Raw genomic sequence first — 17867 nt, forward strand, 5'->3', positions numbered from 1 at the left:
CGGGACACCCTCAAGTTTCTAACCTCAAGCATATTCTTTATAATCACATTCGATCTGTCCGAGCGTTTATCAACAATTAACTAACAACATATTCGGTGACAACAATCCACTCTAACAATATCACCCATAGTGTACCTTCCCAACTTAATGGGCAAGGCACAGATAATAAAGCTTTCAAACTTAATTGAACAAACGGACCGCCATCATTCAAACATATATAACGACTGGTCAACTGCCAAATTTCAACTCGGAGGCAACTTTCAAAGAGCAAACGAAAGAGATAAAACGAAGTTTTTGGTGAACCCCGGCGCCTTTTATAGTTGATGAGATCTGTCCGGGTAACTCTGTGTAACTTCTTCGATACGGCTTGCAGGGCTTTTAGGCAGTATTATGGCAAACGAATACTGGAGTAAAGAACAATCTTAAAGCACCAAATACAGGTATAAGGTACATTATATACGGACTAGAAGTTCTCTACGGGAATGAGCGAGCTAAAGGATTATATTGCACAGATAGCATCCATAGCTATGACGGTATTGGTGATGGTTTTCCAGAATTGTATAATTCTATTCAACTATTCGTACCGAACATACCCACAATTTACATTGATGGTGATGGGAATTGTGGGAGCATATATGGTATATCGATTGGTGTTGAGAATGATACGGATGTGGATAGGGTTTTTGATGGGAATAATAAAGGCCTTGTTGATGCTAGTGTTTATTTGTGTGTGTGGAGCAGTTTATTTCAGAGGTTGGAGATTTTTCACGCAAGACGTGCATTTTATCAAGCAGGCGATCATTGACTTGTACCACAACCACGATGGATCGCGGAAACACTATACGAAGGGGTTTAATGTGATGAATGGGTTCTTTGGGATGTTTAATGGGGGAGATGCGCAAAAGGGCAAGTTCGGTCTGTCAAACGTGCTCGAGGACTACGGCATTGAAATTGACAAGTCGTACTTTGATTACGTGGAAGACCACTTCCATACGGGGGGAGACTTTGATTTTGACAAGATTGGTCAGTTTGTCAGCGATAATCTTGGAGATTTATTGGAAGGCGTTGATATGCAAGAAATGAGCAACAATATCTTGGGAAGCTTTATGAACCGGAATTAAAAACGATTTTACCGATATTTATCATAAGAAACATTAAATAATCAACATCATGCGTAGGTATCTTGGATACAATATGTGTATGCATGGTAAAAATGTATTTCTATCTAATGACTATTTACTTGTTATATCCTTTTCTTTGTCCTTTGGTTCTGGTTGTTCATCAATGCATTGAACTCCTCTATCTTTTAAGAAGAATGAACTGATAAAACAGATTCCAATCAAAGGAATACCTAAGTAGAAGTAATTCATGAGTGATTTCATATACATAGATTTGATAACTTTGACTTGTTTTTCGTTTAAGCCTGTAACCTCAATCCTGGTATAAATATGCAGCTTTAAGTAGTTTAAGTAGTCGGTGGGAATATTTGCATATTTCTCTTTATGTACTAATGCTTGATTAATTTCCTTCAATAAAGTATTGCTGACAATCAATGATCCCATTGCAATTCCAATAGCACCTCCAAATGATCTAATAACATTTCTAGCACCTATAACAACTGCCCTTTCTGACTTTCTGGCTTGTGCCTGAGCAGCCACCATACATGGTTGGAAGGTAAATCCAAGTCCTATCCCCATAATGAGGAGGACAACAATGACGACCCCTATGTTAATGGTTTCACTCCATAATAATAGCAATCCGCAACTCAAAACCCAGCTTCCATAACCGAATAAAATTACATGCTTGTAATGACCAGTGTACGAGATGATTTGACCACTGATAATCGAATTAATGGCTTGCATTAATACCAAGGGTATTAACAACACTGAAGCCATTATTGAATCGTACCCTCTAACAATTTGAAAATAGTAAGGAATGTAATATGTGAATGAATAATATGTCATACCATATAAGAAGTTAGTTGATAAAACTAACGACAACAGCCCAGACTTGAATAATCCTAACGGTATCATTGGTAACCTAGGAATCTTCCATTCAATCAACAAAAACCCAACTAAGCATAACCCCCCTACAATAAACATGGCAATAATAAGACCACTATTCCATTTATATGTTGATCCACCTCCACTAATCGGTATAAGCAAGAGAATTAAACCAGCGGAACTGAAAATGAACCCCAAATAATCAATCTTCTTAAACTTCTCTCTTCTGGATAACACTTCCTGTTTATCCTTTCTATTTTTATTAACAACGAAGTAGATTATTACGGCAACTAAAAAGCATATGGCTGGCATGATGTAATAAAATGTTCTCCAACTCGAGCCTTTTATAAAACCAGCTAAAATTAATGGACCAGTACAGTTAGCTAATCCTATACTACTTGAAAGAATGCCATAGTACTTAGCACGCTTCTTAAGTACAACAATATCGGAAATTATAATATTTGTTAACAGTTGAATTCCTCCATTAGCTATACCACAACATGCCCTAAAGATGAAAAATTGCACCCCTGTTTTAGCAAGCCCACAAGCCAAATCAGCAACCGCTAAAAGAAAGAATGAATACAACAATACTGTCTTTCTACCAAATATATCGGCAAATCTACCCACCAACACCTGACATACACAATTCGCTAAAAGTGACGACGTACCTGCCCAGTTAATAGTAGTTTCTGCATTTAAATCCTTTGCAATATGTGGTAATGCAATGGTTATGCCAGTTTGATCAACAAAAGATATAAATAACCCTAGAGACATTGTTGCAAGACATACAATCATCTTTTTCGTAGGTAAAATATTTAAATGAGCATCTCCTAATCTTTCAGCCAAGTCCAGTTCATCGTCACCAATGTTATTCTGTACATCGGTCTCTCTTACGACTCGAGATTTTGTATTACCCTCAACCTGCGATATGTTGGCCGTATTTAAAGATGCACTCAGCTGATTTTCCAAATTTTCCAAATTTTTATTTGCACCATCAAAATTGACATGTTCTTGCATATTTACCTGCAGCTTCTGAACTATCCAGAATCAATATACTAATATAAACAGTTTGCACCCTGTATTTTGAGGTCCTTTAACTTCTATTCAAGATGTATATATCTACTGGGATCAGAGAATTCTAAAGTTCATGAACAAGAGGGTAGCTTTTATATTGAGGAGATGGAAATGTTTTCGGATCGGAAATCGGGCTTCTCGGACTAGGTGTGGAGACAAAAGATGGGGCTGCGAATTTATATTGGCCAGTTAAAGAGCTATTGTATATAATCGTACTTGAGTTGCCAATACATGACATAAAATGTATTACATAGAACTAAAGAGTAGTCTAGACCATGTCTATGTACACTGTAGATAAGTTGTGCTGCTCTTGGTTTACTAATCGTCTTTAAGGACATTCGTTATTAACAAAACTCTAATAAAACTACTTCTATTTATCAGCTTCAACAGTTACAAGTCTTGTAGGGAAAAATACAAGAATATTATACAAGAATATTATGTGTGAAACATAAAAGTGTATTAATTACATTGCAAGGTCTAGTTAAGGTCTGTTTTGTATGTGATAGTATACACGTTCACAATGAAAGTCGATGCGGAACTCATTTTTGCAACTGCCACAGAAACCCACCTTTTGATGATTTTTCAAAATTATTCTGCTTCTCTCTCAAATATCACTATTCCTGTCTTCTATGACCCCGATTCTAGGTTAATCCTATCTATTTATAAAACTTAAACCGTTAAAATTCTTATCTTGTAGAGAATCACAAATGGTGAAAAATTGATAACACGTGATAGTGTCGAAGGGTCATCTGGTGAGCTTTGCCATTAAGTCGATAAAACAACCCTTGTATACCCATTGAATCATAATATCGAGTTATTTTACGTTAAGACAGTGTAAACATGATTAAAGACACGAAGTACTATGATATTTTAGGCGTTGAGCCAACGGCAACAGACGTAGAATTGAAAAAGGCATACAGGAAGCAAGCTATTAAGTGTCACCCAGATAAAAATGGTAATGACCCTGATGCAGCAGCCAAGTTTCAAGAATTAGGTGAAGCATACGGTATTTTGCAAGATAAGGAAAAAAGGGCACTCTACGATGAAATGGGTGTTGAAGGTATGCAAAGTAATAATGTTGCAGGCGAAGCAGATATCGACCCAGCTGAATTCTTCAGTATGATTTTCGGAGGTGAAGTTTTCAAAGACTGGATTGGTGAATTATCGATGTTGAACGAAGTATCTAAGACTGCGGATATTTTAGGCGACGAAGAAGGGACTGAGCTGGAATCACAGACTGCGGATTCAACCACTGCTACAAGTGAAGTAGCAACACAATCTGAAAGCGCTTCAGACGTAACCAAGACCAATGAAGAAAAGGATGATATTTTATCTACTGAGGCTATTAATAAGAAAAAGAAGCAAAAGATGACCCAACATCAAAGAGAAGAAATTTTGAAGCTTCATGAGGAAACCAAAAAGGCCCAAGAAGAACGTGTAAGAGTCTTGTCAGAGAACTTATTATCCAGAATCGAACAATATACATCTGCCTCTACCAACCAAGATTCTTTAGATCGTTTCAAGACGAAGTTGAACGAAGAATTAGAGGACTTGAAAATTGAAAGTTTCGGTATAGAATTATTACACTTAATTGGTAAGATTTACACAAACCAAGCTCATGCTACTATTAATTCCTGTAAGACCTTCGGTGTGTCCAAAATCTTTTCGTCGGTCAAATCGAAAACTAACAGCTTCAAGAATGGATTCTCTATTTTAAAGACAGCTTTAGATGCCCAAGCTTCTGTCGAGGCAATGGTTAGAGAGCAAGAAGATATACAAGAGGCTATCGAAAAAGGTGAAGAATTGTCTGACTCCCAAAAGCATAGACAAGTTGAAATGGAAAGATTAATCACTGGTAAGGTTTTGGCAGCCGCTTGGGCTTCTACTAAGTTCGAAGTCACCGGTATTTTGAATAAGGTCTGTACTAGAGTCTTAAATGATAAATCACTCGGCAAGAAGGTCAGAATCTCCAGATCCCAGGCCGTTCTTTACATTGGTGAAACTATGTTGAAGGTCCAAAGATCACCCGAAGAAGCCGAAGATGCTAGAATCTTTGAAGAGATGATGGCAGACGCTACCGCTAAGAAATCAACTAAAAGAAACAAAAAATCTAAAGTAAGTGATAGAGATATTGAAGAATTCATGACAAACGTTAATGAAGTCCATGAAGTGAATGAACCCGAAGACATTAAATGATTAGTAATATGTAATTAATTCCTCTTGTATTTATTAGAATATATCAATATACTATATTCGGTCCGTACACTACCCAATCTTTTTTTTATTCATCACGGAAGTATTTCCTCTCTACTCCACGAAATACATTACTCATCTAGATAACTTTCTTATCCTAAAACAGAAATCATGCCTAATTCTAAGCAAATACTAGGCTTATACAAGCAGCTTTTGGAAAAAGCTTATAAGTTTGATAACTATAACTTTAGAGAGTTCGCCAAGAGAAAGGTTGTTGATTCATTTAAGGCAAACAAATCCTTGAAGAATGATGAAGCTATTAAATCATTTTATAATGAGGGAATAAACCAGTTAGCTATGTTACAGAGACAAACAACCATTTCTCAAATGTTTACCTTTGATAAGGTAGTCGTTGAGCCATTAAAGAAGCATCATTAGGAAAAATACGAGATTCCGAATAGTCAGAACTATCAGACAGATGTCTAACACTTACTGATTGCTCATTGAAGATCTGTTAATCCAAGAAGATATTACGGAAAAGGAGTATATTCTTTGCCGTAATTCATTCTTTGTATATAATTTGCGAGTCGTTGATCGGTTTGGTGGCGTACAGCAAATATTCGTTAGATTTGTACTTTATTAATAAATTTATACGTTATTGTTGAGGGATAGAAGTCAATCAAAGGTAATTATTAACTGCCTTGCATATATCTAATATAAGAACTATTTTTTTTTAAAAACATATTGTAGGGCTCTATAAGCTCATTTTATTTCCTATTGTAAGTTAAAGGACGCTTTTTCTTGATGTTCTTCATGAATAGTTCTTTATCAGTTTGTCACTCAAAATTAATCATTAATAAGAGATAGGTTTCATCTCGAAGCGTATAGTGATGGACTATAAACCTAGATAGATTTATTCACCTGTTTTTATAAGATCTACGAAATTAGTGTTAATTGAATCAAATAATATTTGTATTTTACAGTACTGTTTCGTCACGATCACGAAGTCTAATGATAGTAATTATGACCTCAGTATTGGCGTAGGATATACCATTTGGCCTAAATACCATATCAACCCATGATCAGCAAAAACATAAGAGAAGTAATAAACATGAACTCACGGGAAAACACTTTGGAAATTCTTTATGTTTACTATATTGTACCTTTAATAGAACTAGTAGTACTTAATGAACTCTTTGAGAACCAAAAAAAATATACGACCTCGGTGAGGGTCGAACTCACGATCTTGAGATTAACAGTCTCACGCCTTAGCCAACTTGGCCACGAAGTCGTATTTTCAAACTTATGTGGAAATAGATGTGTATAAGTATGTAGAGTTTGGTCTTATTCACTAAACTAGCGATCATATTAGTCATATAAACATTACTTGTAGGGGGGTTTCCTTTTTGTAAAATGATATATACATATAGCAAGGAAAGCAAAATAAATAGTTGGGCGTATACGTATATTTGCACACAAAAAAATGGACCATGATAAGACTAAAGAGAAAGCTTTGAACCATTTTCAGTCAGTATTAGGTGATAAATACAAAGAATATGAATTCTTCTTCGCTGATGACAACGGTCTTTTATTAATTAATCCGGTAGAGAGAAGAGAAATAGATGAATTGGGACAGGATAGGTTATTAGAGATGGCCATTGATACATTACCACATAGGTGTATGGTATGCATGGAACACAATGTCTTTACTTAGTAAACTACCAAACGTTAAGGTATTCAACATTGAAATTTTATATAATATATTGTGATACGTTTCTAACTTTTATTCTTACTATAACCTATAAAATGTATGTTTGGAAGCTTGTAGTATGAGTAATAAGGAGAAATTTGAATTTATGACTGATTCTGCATATATAGCTATTGTATAAAATACTAAGCTATCTGGCTTCTAGAATGAAAAAGTGATACTATTTACATCCGGCACAACTAATAGCGTCTCTAATCCATTTTTGAAATTAATGTCCATCGAGAAATCGTTTTCTAAATTGTCTAAAGTTCTAACATTTATCTTTGGCAAGAGTAACCTACCAACTGTTAAGGGTATTAGAACTACTTCAAAGTTGCTTTTATTTTCATTTGCAACATAATCAATTTGGAATGATTCTTTTCTGAATCCTGAAATTAGCCAGTTGTCATCAGTCTGGATGGAAAGCTGGAAATTCTCTTTCTGTACAGAAGGTTTTTCTGGTTTACTCGGTGACGATTCTGCAAGTATCTCAATCTCATCTTCAGAGCCAGCTTTAACTTTATTATTCGACCATTTAGTAATAGATTCGATCTTTAAATTCATAAGTATAGGCTCGCCTACCAAATATTGAGGTTTTCTTTCAAACTCGAATTCAATTATTTGCAAAATATTCAAGACTGGAATAGGAACTGAAATTATCAACTGTTTGTTTTCGAAATTAGGCATTACTTCAAATTTGAATTCATTATCAAACAAAACATGTTTGAATAATTCTATTAGTTTCTTCTTATCTTCTGTTTCTTCTATATGTTTTAGTAACGCCTTTTCAATTAGCAATTCTATTTCACGGTTATTAATAATTCTGACTTCCAGATTGACAGCATAATTGTTTAAATCGAAACTTATGTCTTTGAAGAGTAATGACTTTATCAAGAACCAATATTTACGTAACTGTAAATCTTGCAATCTATGCAAAAGAAAACTTTGAATTATATCATAACATTCATTTTTTAAATCTGAATATTCGACCCTTAAATCCAACGAATCTAAAGATTTAATACTATAATCAGACTTTGGAATGATTTTATAAAAATAAGATGCGGGTTGGTCGCCGAAAGTTATCGGTCTTGGAGAGTGCTTTGGACTAATAATGCTATAATTCTCATTTTTTGTTGTTAAATCATTAGATAGTATTCTTATAGGTAACTTTGGATTCGAAGTACCTACCTGAAATTTGGAGAAGATATACTGCGACTTAAATATGTCTTGTACTGAAACGGATATAGTTAGCGTCGTATCCACTTGGTCAATTATGAAATGGCTAAAATTCTCACCATTCGAAGAATATGATATATTTGCTTTCAAGCTAATAATTTTATTATCGCGATAATAGGAATACGGGATTTTGATGTCAATTGACTCTTTAGAAGATAGGGTCATGATTTTAAGCCTATCTTTTAAAAGCTCCTTATTGATCTTTAGACCATTCGTATTCGAAATTATATCGATTTTTACGTCTTCGACATTGTTATGTCCATTTTTGATTCTCAATATTATTTCAGTAGACTCCAAGTCAATATCAATAGGAGTGCAAAACTCGCACGAAAACTTAGATAGACTTTGGTAAAAAAACATGTCCGAAGTCCATTTATTATGGGCAACCACAATGTCCCTAGATTCAGAATCGTTCAAAAACGAATCTTTCAAGATTGTTTCATTGTTATATTGAATAATCGTATCATCGTTTTCAGTACCATTTTCACTACTGTATCGCTTCGTAAAACATAAATTATTATTAATTTTGACGGTTATATTAGATGGGTTGAATGAGCCGAATTTAAAATTGTTTGAATATAATTTAAGGGTATTATCAACGTTATTGGAAATCATAACATTCTCAATATTAAAAGAGGTTACTCCCTCACTATTTTCTAGCATCAACTTGATCTCCTTGAAACTAAATTCGATACCATAATAATTAGTTAAATTAATTTGGATAAAATATTTGTCCGCATACGTGGACTCATCACTCTGAATAAATGGTTTGATATCCACTTTAAAGATTTTTTCAAGAGGGAATTCAATCAGCTCATTTAATTTGCCGGAGAATTCTTCAATCTTTTCAAATAACCTCGCGATTTTAACTTTCGGTTTGATCAATTTATAATTATTAATTCCGTATTTTCCATTTTTAGGATTGACAAGATTTGAAAACAACCTTAGACATGTTAATGAAATTAAACTATAGTCACTTTGATCTAATTTTTCAGTGCAATTTAAATATATTTCTAATAAAATTCCACCCATGAAATTCCAACTATTATTAATAAAGAACTCATAAGAATCTTGTAAAATATTTAATGACTCCTGATAGTTACCGATTTGGTAATTCAATAAGGCAAGATCAATGCTTAAAATGTCAATTGTCTTAGTTCGTCCGGAATTAACAAAATCATGAATTATCAATTCTGTTAATTTCTCAAAATGCTTATAATAGGTGTTTTCATTCAGCAATATTTCTAGAAGTGGTTTGTATGATAGCTCGGATGTATTCTTAGAAGATGTATCATCATTCAAGGATATTTCTTCAAGTATTTCATTGATGCCATTAATGGCGTAACCGTGTGAATTTGCAACTTTAGCCAACTTAGATCTCTGAGCTAATTTCAATTCTCCTTTGAATTCCAAGATTTCACTCAATTGATAATATTGCTCACCATCTGAACTTTTCATATTGTCATTCATAATTTTATTACAAATAGGTAACTTAAGATAATTATCAATGACCACAAATATCCATTCATTCAATTTATCTCCAAAAATATTCGACAAATCGTTTAAAAAGTATAATAATTTTTGATATATGCTCGATATGGAAATTGATGACAATGAAATGGAATTGGCGTAGTTTGCTAATAGCTGTAATAACGAAGATTGATTTACGAATATCAAACTTTTCAATTCGAATAAATTAATTTTCTCCTTGTTAAGCGAATTCTTAATGCTAATCGAACTAAATGATTGCTCAAACTGGTAACCATTTAAGTCCGAAGGAATATGTGTAATCTCTGTCTCAAATTTAGAGGGATTAGCATAATATAACTTATTTAAGTCATTTGATAGCTCATTATATATGCTTAAAGAATCATTCAACAAACGCATATCGTTCAATAAATCCGCTAGTTTCAACTTTAATATGAATGCCTTGAAATCCGTTGCTTGATGGTTGTAGATCATTTGATTGAACGACACATACTTATTATTAAATGATGACACTAAGAAATCTTTCATATGATTTATCAACTCATTGTAGGATTCCAATTTCGTCATATCATCTTCATATACTTCCCGAAGCTTAAAACATCTCTCCTTGACGCCTGAGTCCACTGGTAATGTCTGCAATTCTTTCCCATCAATTCCAAAATCAATTTTTAGTTTATCAAAGATAGACGTTTTAATTATTGTGGACAGTTTATCCTTCAGGCTAGATCCCATAAGTAAAATAATCGCCCATTCTACCTCTGAGTCGCTCACAAGCTGTTTGAGCCATTCTTTAATCAACGGTCTGACTTGTGCTCTGTAAGTATCCAAATTTTCATACTTTATAAACATTATCCTCGAGTACATCTTATCATTTTCCTTTACCAGTGTGTGCTTAGGCACTTCTTCCACAAATGTTACCGGTAACAAGGGTATTGACTTCAATGGCTTGGATATATTGTATTTCCAATGCAAATTGGTTAGGGGAAGCTTACTCTGCAATTCATCTTTAATTAATGGATATACATTAAATGGATCATAATATCCAACTTGCACAGGGTTTCGTAGATTTAAGTCATCTATTTCCATATTATTTCATTGATATGTACTGAATTAATGCAATTTTGTGGTTATTAATAGTTAGATTAATTTACTGTAATACCACGACGAAGTCTAAAAAATACTGATTGATTCGATAGTGAAAAGTCAACACAAGAAAAAAAATGCGCAAACCCGGAATCGAACCGGGGGCCCAACGATGGCAACGTTGGATTTTACCACTAAACCATTTGCGCTAGAAGTGCTCCGCGACGGGGAATTGAACCCCGGTCTACCATGCGACAAACGGTAATTCTAGCCACTAAACTATCACGGATGTTTTCTTGCAAGATATTTCTTGTGGGACGTTAACCCAGTACTGCGCAAACCAATGTCCTACAATACTAATGACCTACAATACTAATATCCTACAATACTTATTTCCTACATTTACCCAAAAACATCTAACATAATTTATACATACAAACTTGTAATGATTTAAGAATTTTCTTCTAACTAGCTTTTCGTATACTTGTATCTTTTGATACATATATAAAATTTCTCACCTATGCTTATCAATATTCCTGAGTATTTGCAATTTAAGATTAAAATTATAAAAAAATTAACAAACACCTCCAAAGTGTTATCAATGAAAAGCTCGTGGAATAGTAGATAAACAGATCAAAACCATGTAACAGACCACGATTGAATCACCTTACTGAAGGTTGGAAGACATTAAGGGCCTATCTATGGCTGCGAACCTTTGCAACAATAGACCAAAGCTATCACGTGGACCGGAACTTTACTCCAAATCATAGGTCATAAGCAACTTAAGGAGTTGAGGTTAAGTATACGTTACAAAGGAGGATTAATTAGTATCTTGTCCAAAATGGCTGAGAACCAAGAAACTACACCGCTTTTAAATGAAGGAACTTCTACTGGTACATCCACTAAACCAGCATCCAAAAAGACCCGAATAATTTTAGGTATTTTTGCAATTATCGGAATTCTTGCAATTACAGGATGGACTGTTTACAGGATTACTGAAAAGACCCCATTGGTCAATGAACCATTAAAAATCCGATTATATACACATAATATAAGATTTGATAATCATCATACTGATGTAAATGAAGAGAAGTGGAGCAAAAGAAGACAATTGGTTACGTCATCGATTGACTTTAATACAGACAGCGGTCTGGCTAATGTGGTTTGCTTACAGGAGGTGTTGCATAACCAGTTGGAAGATATTTTGTATAACTTGAATGAAGGTAATACTACGGATGATTGGACGTATTTTGGAGTTGGGAGAACCGATGGTAAGACTGAGGGGGAGTACGCGCCGATCTTGTTTAAACGTGCAGAATGGAATGTTGTAGACAATAGTACCAGCTGGTTGAGTGAATCCCCCGAAGTTCCAAGTAGAGGTTGGGATGCTGCTTTAGAAAGAATTGTTAGTATGGTTACCCTTGAATCTAAAGCGAACCCTTTCGTAAGATTGAATTTTTTCAATACCCATTTTGATCACAAGGGTAAGAAAGCCAGAAGGGAATCAGCCCGTTTGATCGTTGATAGAATGGAAAACTATAATGGTTATCCTTCATTTTTATGTGGTGATTTCAATACAAAACCTGAGGACGAACCGTACCAAATATTGAAGCTGCATGGTTTTAAAGATAGTAGAACATTGATCGATCAGTTACACAGTTATGGCCATAAGGCGACTTTCACAGGTTTTGATAACTTGCATGAAGATACAGCTATTATTGATTATGTTTGGGGTCCATATTTTGCTAAGAATGGTAATCAGTCTCCATCAATTTTGGAACTGGAAGATATCAATTACTATGATCTTGATTTACATGAAGAATATAAAGTTATGATTAAGCAATATGCTGTTTTGCATTCACGTTTCCATGGTTTTTATATGAGTGATCATAGACCAGTTTCTGCAGATTATTATATCTATAAAGATTAGTTTGTGTTTGCGTTGTTGATGCAACTTTAAATAAAATTATTCTAGCTATATACTATTTCCGTACTGAATAGAGTTGAATTTCGTTTGAGTCGTTATTTACATAAAAATGGATACTAGCTACAAAGCTGCTGAAACTAGAGTATGCAAGATTCTTTGAATTTAATATTCTATTCCAAGTTTTATATAATCCTAAAATACGTATATCTATATATTAAGGAGCATACACTATTCACAGACCAAAGTTATGCCCTCCTCTTAGACGCAGATGTTACGGAAGTCTTAATAGATGATACCTTTACTTCATCATCATCAATAATATCTTCAATTTTATGTTTATCCTCATTTCCGTCACTATCAGGCTCATTAATTTTGGGGATTGTTTCCGGTTGTTGCTCATATTGGGTAACCTGGGACGCTCCGGTTACCATGAATACCAAAGCACCGAATATTCCAAACGCAAAAGTGAAGACTGAAACAAAAGCACAACAGTATATAAAGAATACTACTGGCTCTTGGATTATGGTTTCCACCGGATTGCTCATAAATTTATAATAGAACGAGCTTATATCTGAATATTGATTGGCATACAACATGCTGAAAATTTCACGAATCCTGCTGAAGGTTGATTGATCATTATTCACAAAATCTTCGAAAGTTGGAGGAGGTGCAATGGGTTCATTTTTAACAGGGGGTTTATTGTGCTCTAAGTCGTATTCTTCAATATCATACTTTGGAGAATATGTCTTGTTTCCAATTAATTCAGCCTCCTTGATAGAGTGACCTAAATAGATATTATCAAATAAAATGTCGCCATCCATACTCCATAATTCAAAACCTAACCCTCCAATTAGTTCCAAATTTGATGGTTTTAAATCTTCAAAATAATTTGGATTCAGCTTAGATCTTGGTTTCCATTCTCCATTATAATTAGGATTTGGAATCACTGGTTGAATCCATGGTCCGACATATGTTGGGTTAATAATTAGTGGTGCTTCCCATGTACCACAGCCAGAAGAACACTTAGGATTGGGAATTTCTGGGGCAAGCCATACTCCATCTTCATCATCGTCCCATTCTTCAGGCTTATGGGCTGAAGGATCCTCAACGAATTCAGGTTCATCATCATTCCAATCTGCAGGCTTGACAGCATTAGGATCTGGAATTAATGATAAACCGTGTTTTATGTCATAATCATCAGGTTTCTCAGCTTGTTCTGGATCAGGAATAAACTTTCTATCATCCCAGTCAATAGGTTTGAAGTCATCTTTATCAACAATTTCTTTAGGTGGGTTTAATGGAGGTTTCATAAGTTTTGGCTTCTGAATCAAATTGCCTGCTTTTGCAACTTCACCATTTATTCTTATTTCAAAATCTTGATTCTTTTTCAAAATCAAAGTATACAAGGTAGATAATTTCCCAGTACGAGACATAGGGGTGTTTACTAAATGCTTTTCTTCATGTTCCTTGGAAATTGGGTTAAATCTTCTCAAGATGAAATGAATCTTATTCTCAGATCCACATTTATCAGGTCCGAACATAACTTGATACGGCGTGTCATTATTGAATTCGTCATCCTTATCGAAATCATAATCCAATAACTTGATATAAGTTCCCCCACATTCCAATCCATCTTGTAATTTGATTTCATACTGTAAAACCAAGTCATTGTCAGTATTATCAAATGGTTGTTCCAATTTATATGAAATAGCATGATGGGCAGCCGGAGTCTTCAAGACCAATCCTTTGTCATTTTCAAACCCTGGATAAACAGTAGGTTCTTCTATGTTCCACTTCCCAACATATGCGACCTTATCGTCTTTTTGAGCATGGGAGATCTTCCAATCCGAATTCAATAGGGTGATATAATCGAATTGTTCAAAAAATGAGGACTTGTCTAATTTAGATTTGTCAAATGGGGTGAAAGAGGGGTGATTGACGTTAACTCCACTTACTAAATTAGTTGCCAACAATACAGAGGCACCAATTGAAAAGCAATTCAATTTCATGTTAGTTGTATCACAAGTATTGGCTGTTAACTAGTTGATTGATTCGCCTTGGAAATATCTAGAATATCGAGTAGTGGACGGACCATAAATATTCAGCCATACTAAGCATAGCTAACGATAAAGAAGATAGATGTCATTCGGATATATATATATATATATACGTAAGTAAAACCATGAATGTGTATTTTGACTCATGTTAATGCAGAAGAGGACGAAAAATCCTTATAAAAAGCATACGAACTCAGGCTTCAGATTCTTCCAAGAGAGCGAATCTGTTCATATTTTTATTATCAGGCTTACCTGAAGTACTGTTGCTAGTATCGTCATTTTGCTTACCAGAGTCGTCTTCAAAAAACTGCTTAACGTAAGCATCTTCTTCTTCCTTTTCGGCCTGCTCTTCTGATTTCTCTAAGGGTTCGTTATTATCCACTAGATCATTGGTGGTAGAAATACCCTTGTTAATTTGATCCCATGCAGATTTTCTAGAATTTTGAACGTACTTGGCTCTGGCAATACTTTGTTCAATTTTTGTACTTAATACCCCGTCGACCTTGTTCGATCTTTCAAGCCTATGTTTTAAACTACTCGTTTTCTTTCTATTCATCTTTTTTATTCTTTGGTTCTCCATTTTCTTATTAAGCAAATCTTCATTCTTAATTGTGGTTCTGATGATTGACTTTCTGACATCATCAGACTCGGGCTTGGGAAGTGAAGCTAAGTCTTTGGCCTCACCCAAGTCTTCAACAAGACCTCTTCTTGCTGCTCTGCTATGCTTCGAAACTATGTTGCGTTAGTAAATATAGCTCTCAATAGTATTTTCGTTAATCTATATCATTGTTACGTACTTTTCTTTGCCATTTTTGTGCTTGTCTATAATTTTTAGAATGATTGCAATATCTAAATGTTTTTACCAAAAAAAAAAAAAAATTCAATGAGCACATTAAATGAGATTATCAAAATGCGATAAGACTACTGTATAATGAATGCTATATTTTTACTTTATATAAAAATGTAACTAGTTACTCTAGCGGCCTTTTTCCATTTTCGTTTGTTTCTGTAGACATTCTTACAGCTTTAATGTAATCAGTACAGGCCTTGTCAAGTCCATTCTGAAGCGGACTAATGCATGTTGCTAAGTCCTTGCATAGTTTTTCTTTCAACTTTGGTTTGTCTTGAACTAAACTACTATTATTAATCGTGGTTGTGATTTTCTCTGACAATTGGTTTAAGGCGTTTTTACAATTTTTTAAACTTGCAAATATCTTTTTTAATTGATTTGGGTTAGTACCGTTTAAGAACAATTTCCAAAATTGAGACAAAAATTCCATGATTGTTATATTGTATGTTACGATTTCTTGAATCATTGAATCGGGAACAATTACATTCTCACTCGATTCCTTGGACGACTGATTTATTAATTTAAAAGTCCTGAAATTTTGTTTGATCAAAGTCGTTATATCATTGGCAGATTTGTTTATTTCATCCTTTTTGGAAGAGTACGTTTCAGTAAGATTGATTCCGTTGAGCTGTGGCTGGAAAGTGTTTCCAGACAAAAATGCCGACAATTCGTCGGGGGATACGTTCTGTGTACTATCTTCTTGAGAGTCTGCAAACATAATGTGACTTTTGGTGTTGATGTTAAGTTCAACGTACTTCAAGTCTTCTATTTCGTTCAAATCATGCAAATTTAATTCTTGTTCATATTCGTTTACTTCCGCTGCCGATAAATCATCATCCTGAGTTTTATGGCTTTCAGATTCTGCACTCATATGTACCATTTTGGATGATAATTTGTTCATATTCTTCATAAGAATGATCATTTCGTTCTCCTGTCCCTTTTGCGGAGTTTTGCCTCTCACCGTTGGATTTAATAATGCATTTTGTTTATTCACATCATCTGAATATCTCATTGTTATATCTGGCATATTGCCTAGCTTTTGGGAGTTGTCTTCTTCATTTCCTAAAAGATCTAAAAATTTATTGACTTGAACTTCTGATTTATCCGGTAATTTAGTCTGCTTATTTGACTCGTCAGCATCTTCTTTTTCAACAAAGTCCAGATCAATGTATAAGTACTTATCTAATACAAAGTCCCCCCTTTCATTAGAAGTATTGATCTTATCACCTCTCAACCGTCTAAATAACTTAGAGTTAAAGAATCTTGACCAAAATTCCCCTTCAGGAAACTTCGAAGGAACTAAATCATCGAACGCCTTTCTGATTATAGGATAAGTACCGAATATTTCGTTTATAGTATCTCTAGTTACGTTGACATTCACTTGATTGTCCGACGATGCGACGGGCTTAATGGTCGATAGTACGTTATACGGGCCTTTCTGTTGGGAGATGGTTAATGCATATGTTCTTAATTGATTTAATCTTGTCAGCCAAAACACATTTGGAGATAATTTGAAGTTTATAACCGACTGAGTAAAGGTATTTCTCAAGTTTTTATCCTCTAATAACAATTTTTGTTGTAATTGATGGTTTTTCAAGAGGCTCAGATCACTTAACGATTGGGGGTCTGTAAATGACAACATATTCGATGTTGAAGTAGAACCAGCGGAGTTAGCACTAGACAGTGGTACTGGCGTGCTTGGGGCACTCGAACTCGGCATTGGCGTAGGACTGTCTTTGATCACCGTTTTCTGTCTCGCAACGATGGTCTGTAGAGAATCTTTAATATTGTTCATCGTCGGCCTATTAGTAAACGTAAGCCTTAGCTCTTTCTCATCCTGATCATTATTTAACTTGTATAACACCAATAACATCATCTTGGGTGCCGTCTCTTTAGAAGCTCTTAAATTAGTTAATGAGTTCAAAGGTATGGCTACTGTTTTCAGCTGATCTATTGCGTTCCATTCTAAGACCAGTGGGGTCGTATCTTCTCTGATATGAATCATTCCTGATATCTTCGATACCATACATGCTCCGGATATCGAAGACATTATCAAATGTCTCTATATATTCCTTAGAAGCTACTTCAAACGTATTAAATCAAGCCTAATTATGGTACTTAATCACGAAAGAAGCTTTGTGTAATTTTTCACTAATTAGAGCCAGATAAAAAATCTCTTCTAATGCCTACATTAAATCACACCATAAAT

General features: G+C 34.5%; 10 protein-coding genes and 3 non-coding genes across 13 annotated transcripts; 5 read left to right on the forward strand and 8 right to left on the reverse strand. All coding sequences in view use genetic code 12, as the record gives it.

Moving 5' to 3' along the window:
• Positions 1-482: 482 nt before the first annotated feature.
• DEHA2E02926g (DEHA2E02926p) lies at positions 483-1121 on the forward strand (the record flags this gene model as incomplete). The annotated part of the gene is made up of 1 exon (XM_459456.1): positions 483-1121. The coding sequence occupies one exon, from the start codon at positions 483-485 to the stop codon at positions 1119-1121; it is 639 nt and encodes a 212-aa protein (XP_459456.2).
• A 111-nt stretch (positions 1122-1232) lies between these two features.
• DEHA2E02948g (DEHA2E02948p) lies at positions 1233-3020 on the reverse strand (the record flags this gene model as incomplete). Its single annotated transcript, XM_459457.1, has 1 exon — positions 1233-3020. The coding sequence occupies one exon, from the start codon at positions 3018-3020 to the stop codon at positions 1233-1235; it is 1788 nt and encodes a 595-aa protein (XP_459457.2).
• An 897-nt stretch (positions 3021-3917) lies between these two features.
• On the forward strand, positions 3918-5273 carry DEHA2E02970g (DEHA2E02970p; the record flags this gene model as incomplete). The annotated part of the gene is made up of 1 exon (XM_459458.1): positions 3918-5273. The coding sequence occupies one exon, from the start codon at positions 3918-3920 to the stop codon at positions 5271-5273; it is 1356 nt and encodes a 451-aa protein (XP_459458.2).
• A 168-nt stretch (positions 5274-5441) lies between these two features.
• DEHA2E02992g (DEHA2E02992p) lies at positions 5442-5708 on the forward strand (the record flags this gene model as incomplete). The annotated part of the gene is made up of 1 exon (XM_459459.1): positions 5442-5708. The coding sequence occupies one exon, from the start codon at positions 5442-5444 to the stop codon at positions 5706-5708; it is 267 nt and encodes an 88-aa protein (XP_459459.1).
• Positions 5709-6487: 779 nt separating this feature from the next.
• DEHA2E03014r lies at positions 6488-6561 on the reverse strand. The gene has a single exon. It is a non-coding gene; the product is annotated as a tRNA-Asn (tRNA).
• A 192-nt stretch (positions 6562-6753) lies between these two features.
• On the forward strand, positions 6754-6984 carry DEHA2E03036g (DEHA2E03036p; the record flags this gene model as incomplete). The annotated part of the gene is made up of 1 exon (XM_459460.1): positions 6754-6984. The coding sequence occupies one exon, from the start codon at positions 6754-6756 to the stop codon at positions 6982-6984; it is 231 nt and encodes a 76-aa protein (XP_459460.1).
• A 195-nt stretch (positions 6985-7179) lies between these two features.
• DEHA2E03058g (DEHA2E03058p) lies at positions 7180-10827 on the reverse strand (the record flags this gene model as incomplete). The annotated part of the gene is made up of 1 exon (XM_459461.1): positions 7180-10827. The coding sequence occupies one exon, from the start codon at positions 10825-10827 to the stop codon at positions 7180-7182; it is 3648 nt and encodes a 1215-aa protein (XP_459461.2).
• A 135-nt stretch (positions 10828-10962) lies between these two features.
• DEHA2E03080r lies at positions 10963-11033 on the reverse strand. Its single transcript has one exon. It is a non-coding gene; the product is annotated as a tRNA-Gly (tRNA).
• An 8-nt stretch (positions 11034-11041) lies between these two features.
• DEHA2E03102r lies at positions 11042-11113 on the reverse strand. Its single transcript has one exon. It is a non-coding gene; the product is annotated as a tRNA-Asp (tRNA).
• A 552-nt stretch (positions 11114-11665) lies between these two features.
• Positions 11666-12754, forward strand: DEHA2E03124g (DEHA2E03124p; the record flags this gene model as incomplete). Its single annotated transcript, XM_459462.1, has 1 exon — positions 11666-12754. One exon carries the CDS (start codon positions 11666-11668, stop codon positions 12752-12754), a length of 1089 nt encoding a protein of 362 aa, XP_459462.2.
• A 242-nt stretch (positions 12755-12996) lies between these two features.
• Positions 12997-14760, reverse strand: DEHA2E03146g (DEHA2E03146p; the record flags this gene model as incomplete). Its single annotated transcript, XM_459463.1, has 1 exon — positions 12997-14760. One exon carries the CDS (start codon positions 14758-14760, stop codon positions 12997-12999), a length of 1764 nt encoding a protein of 587 aa, XP_459463.2.
• A 241-nt stretch (positions 14761-15001) lies between these two features.
• DEHA2E03168g (DEHA2E03168p) lies at positions 15002-15618 on the reverse strand (the record flags this gene model as incomplete). Its single annotated transcript, XM_024786691.1, has 2 exons — positions 15002-15540; positions 15606-15618. 2 exons carry the CDS (start codon positions 15616-15618, stop codon positions 15002-15004), a joined length of 552 nt encoding a protein of 183 aa, XP_024642459.1.
• Positions 15619-15779: 161 nt separating this feature from the next.
• On the reverse strand, positions 15780-17708 carry DEHA2E03190g (DEHA2E03190p; the record flags this gene model as incomplete). The annotated part of the gene is made up of 1 exon (XM_459465.2): positions 15780-17708. The coding sequence occupies one exon, from the start codon at positions 17706-17708 to the stop codon at positions 15780-15782; it is 1929 nt and encodes a 642-aa protein (XP_459465.2).
• Between the last annotated feature and the right edge of the window lie 159 nt (positions 17709-17867).

Source organism: Debaryomyces hansenii, assembly GCF_000006445.2.
Source record: "Debaryomyces hansenii CBS767 chromosome E complete sequence".
Classification (NCBI taxonomy): Eukaryota; Fungi; Ascomycota; class Pichiomycetes; order Serinales; family Debaryomycetaceae; genus Debaryomyces; species Debaryomyces hansenii.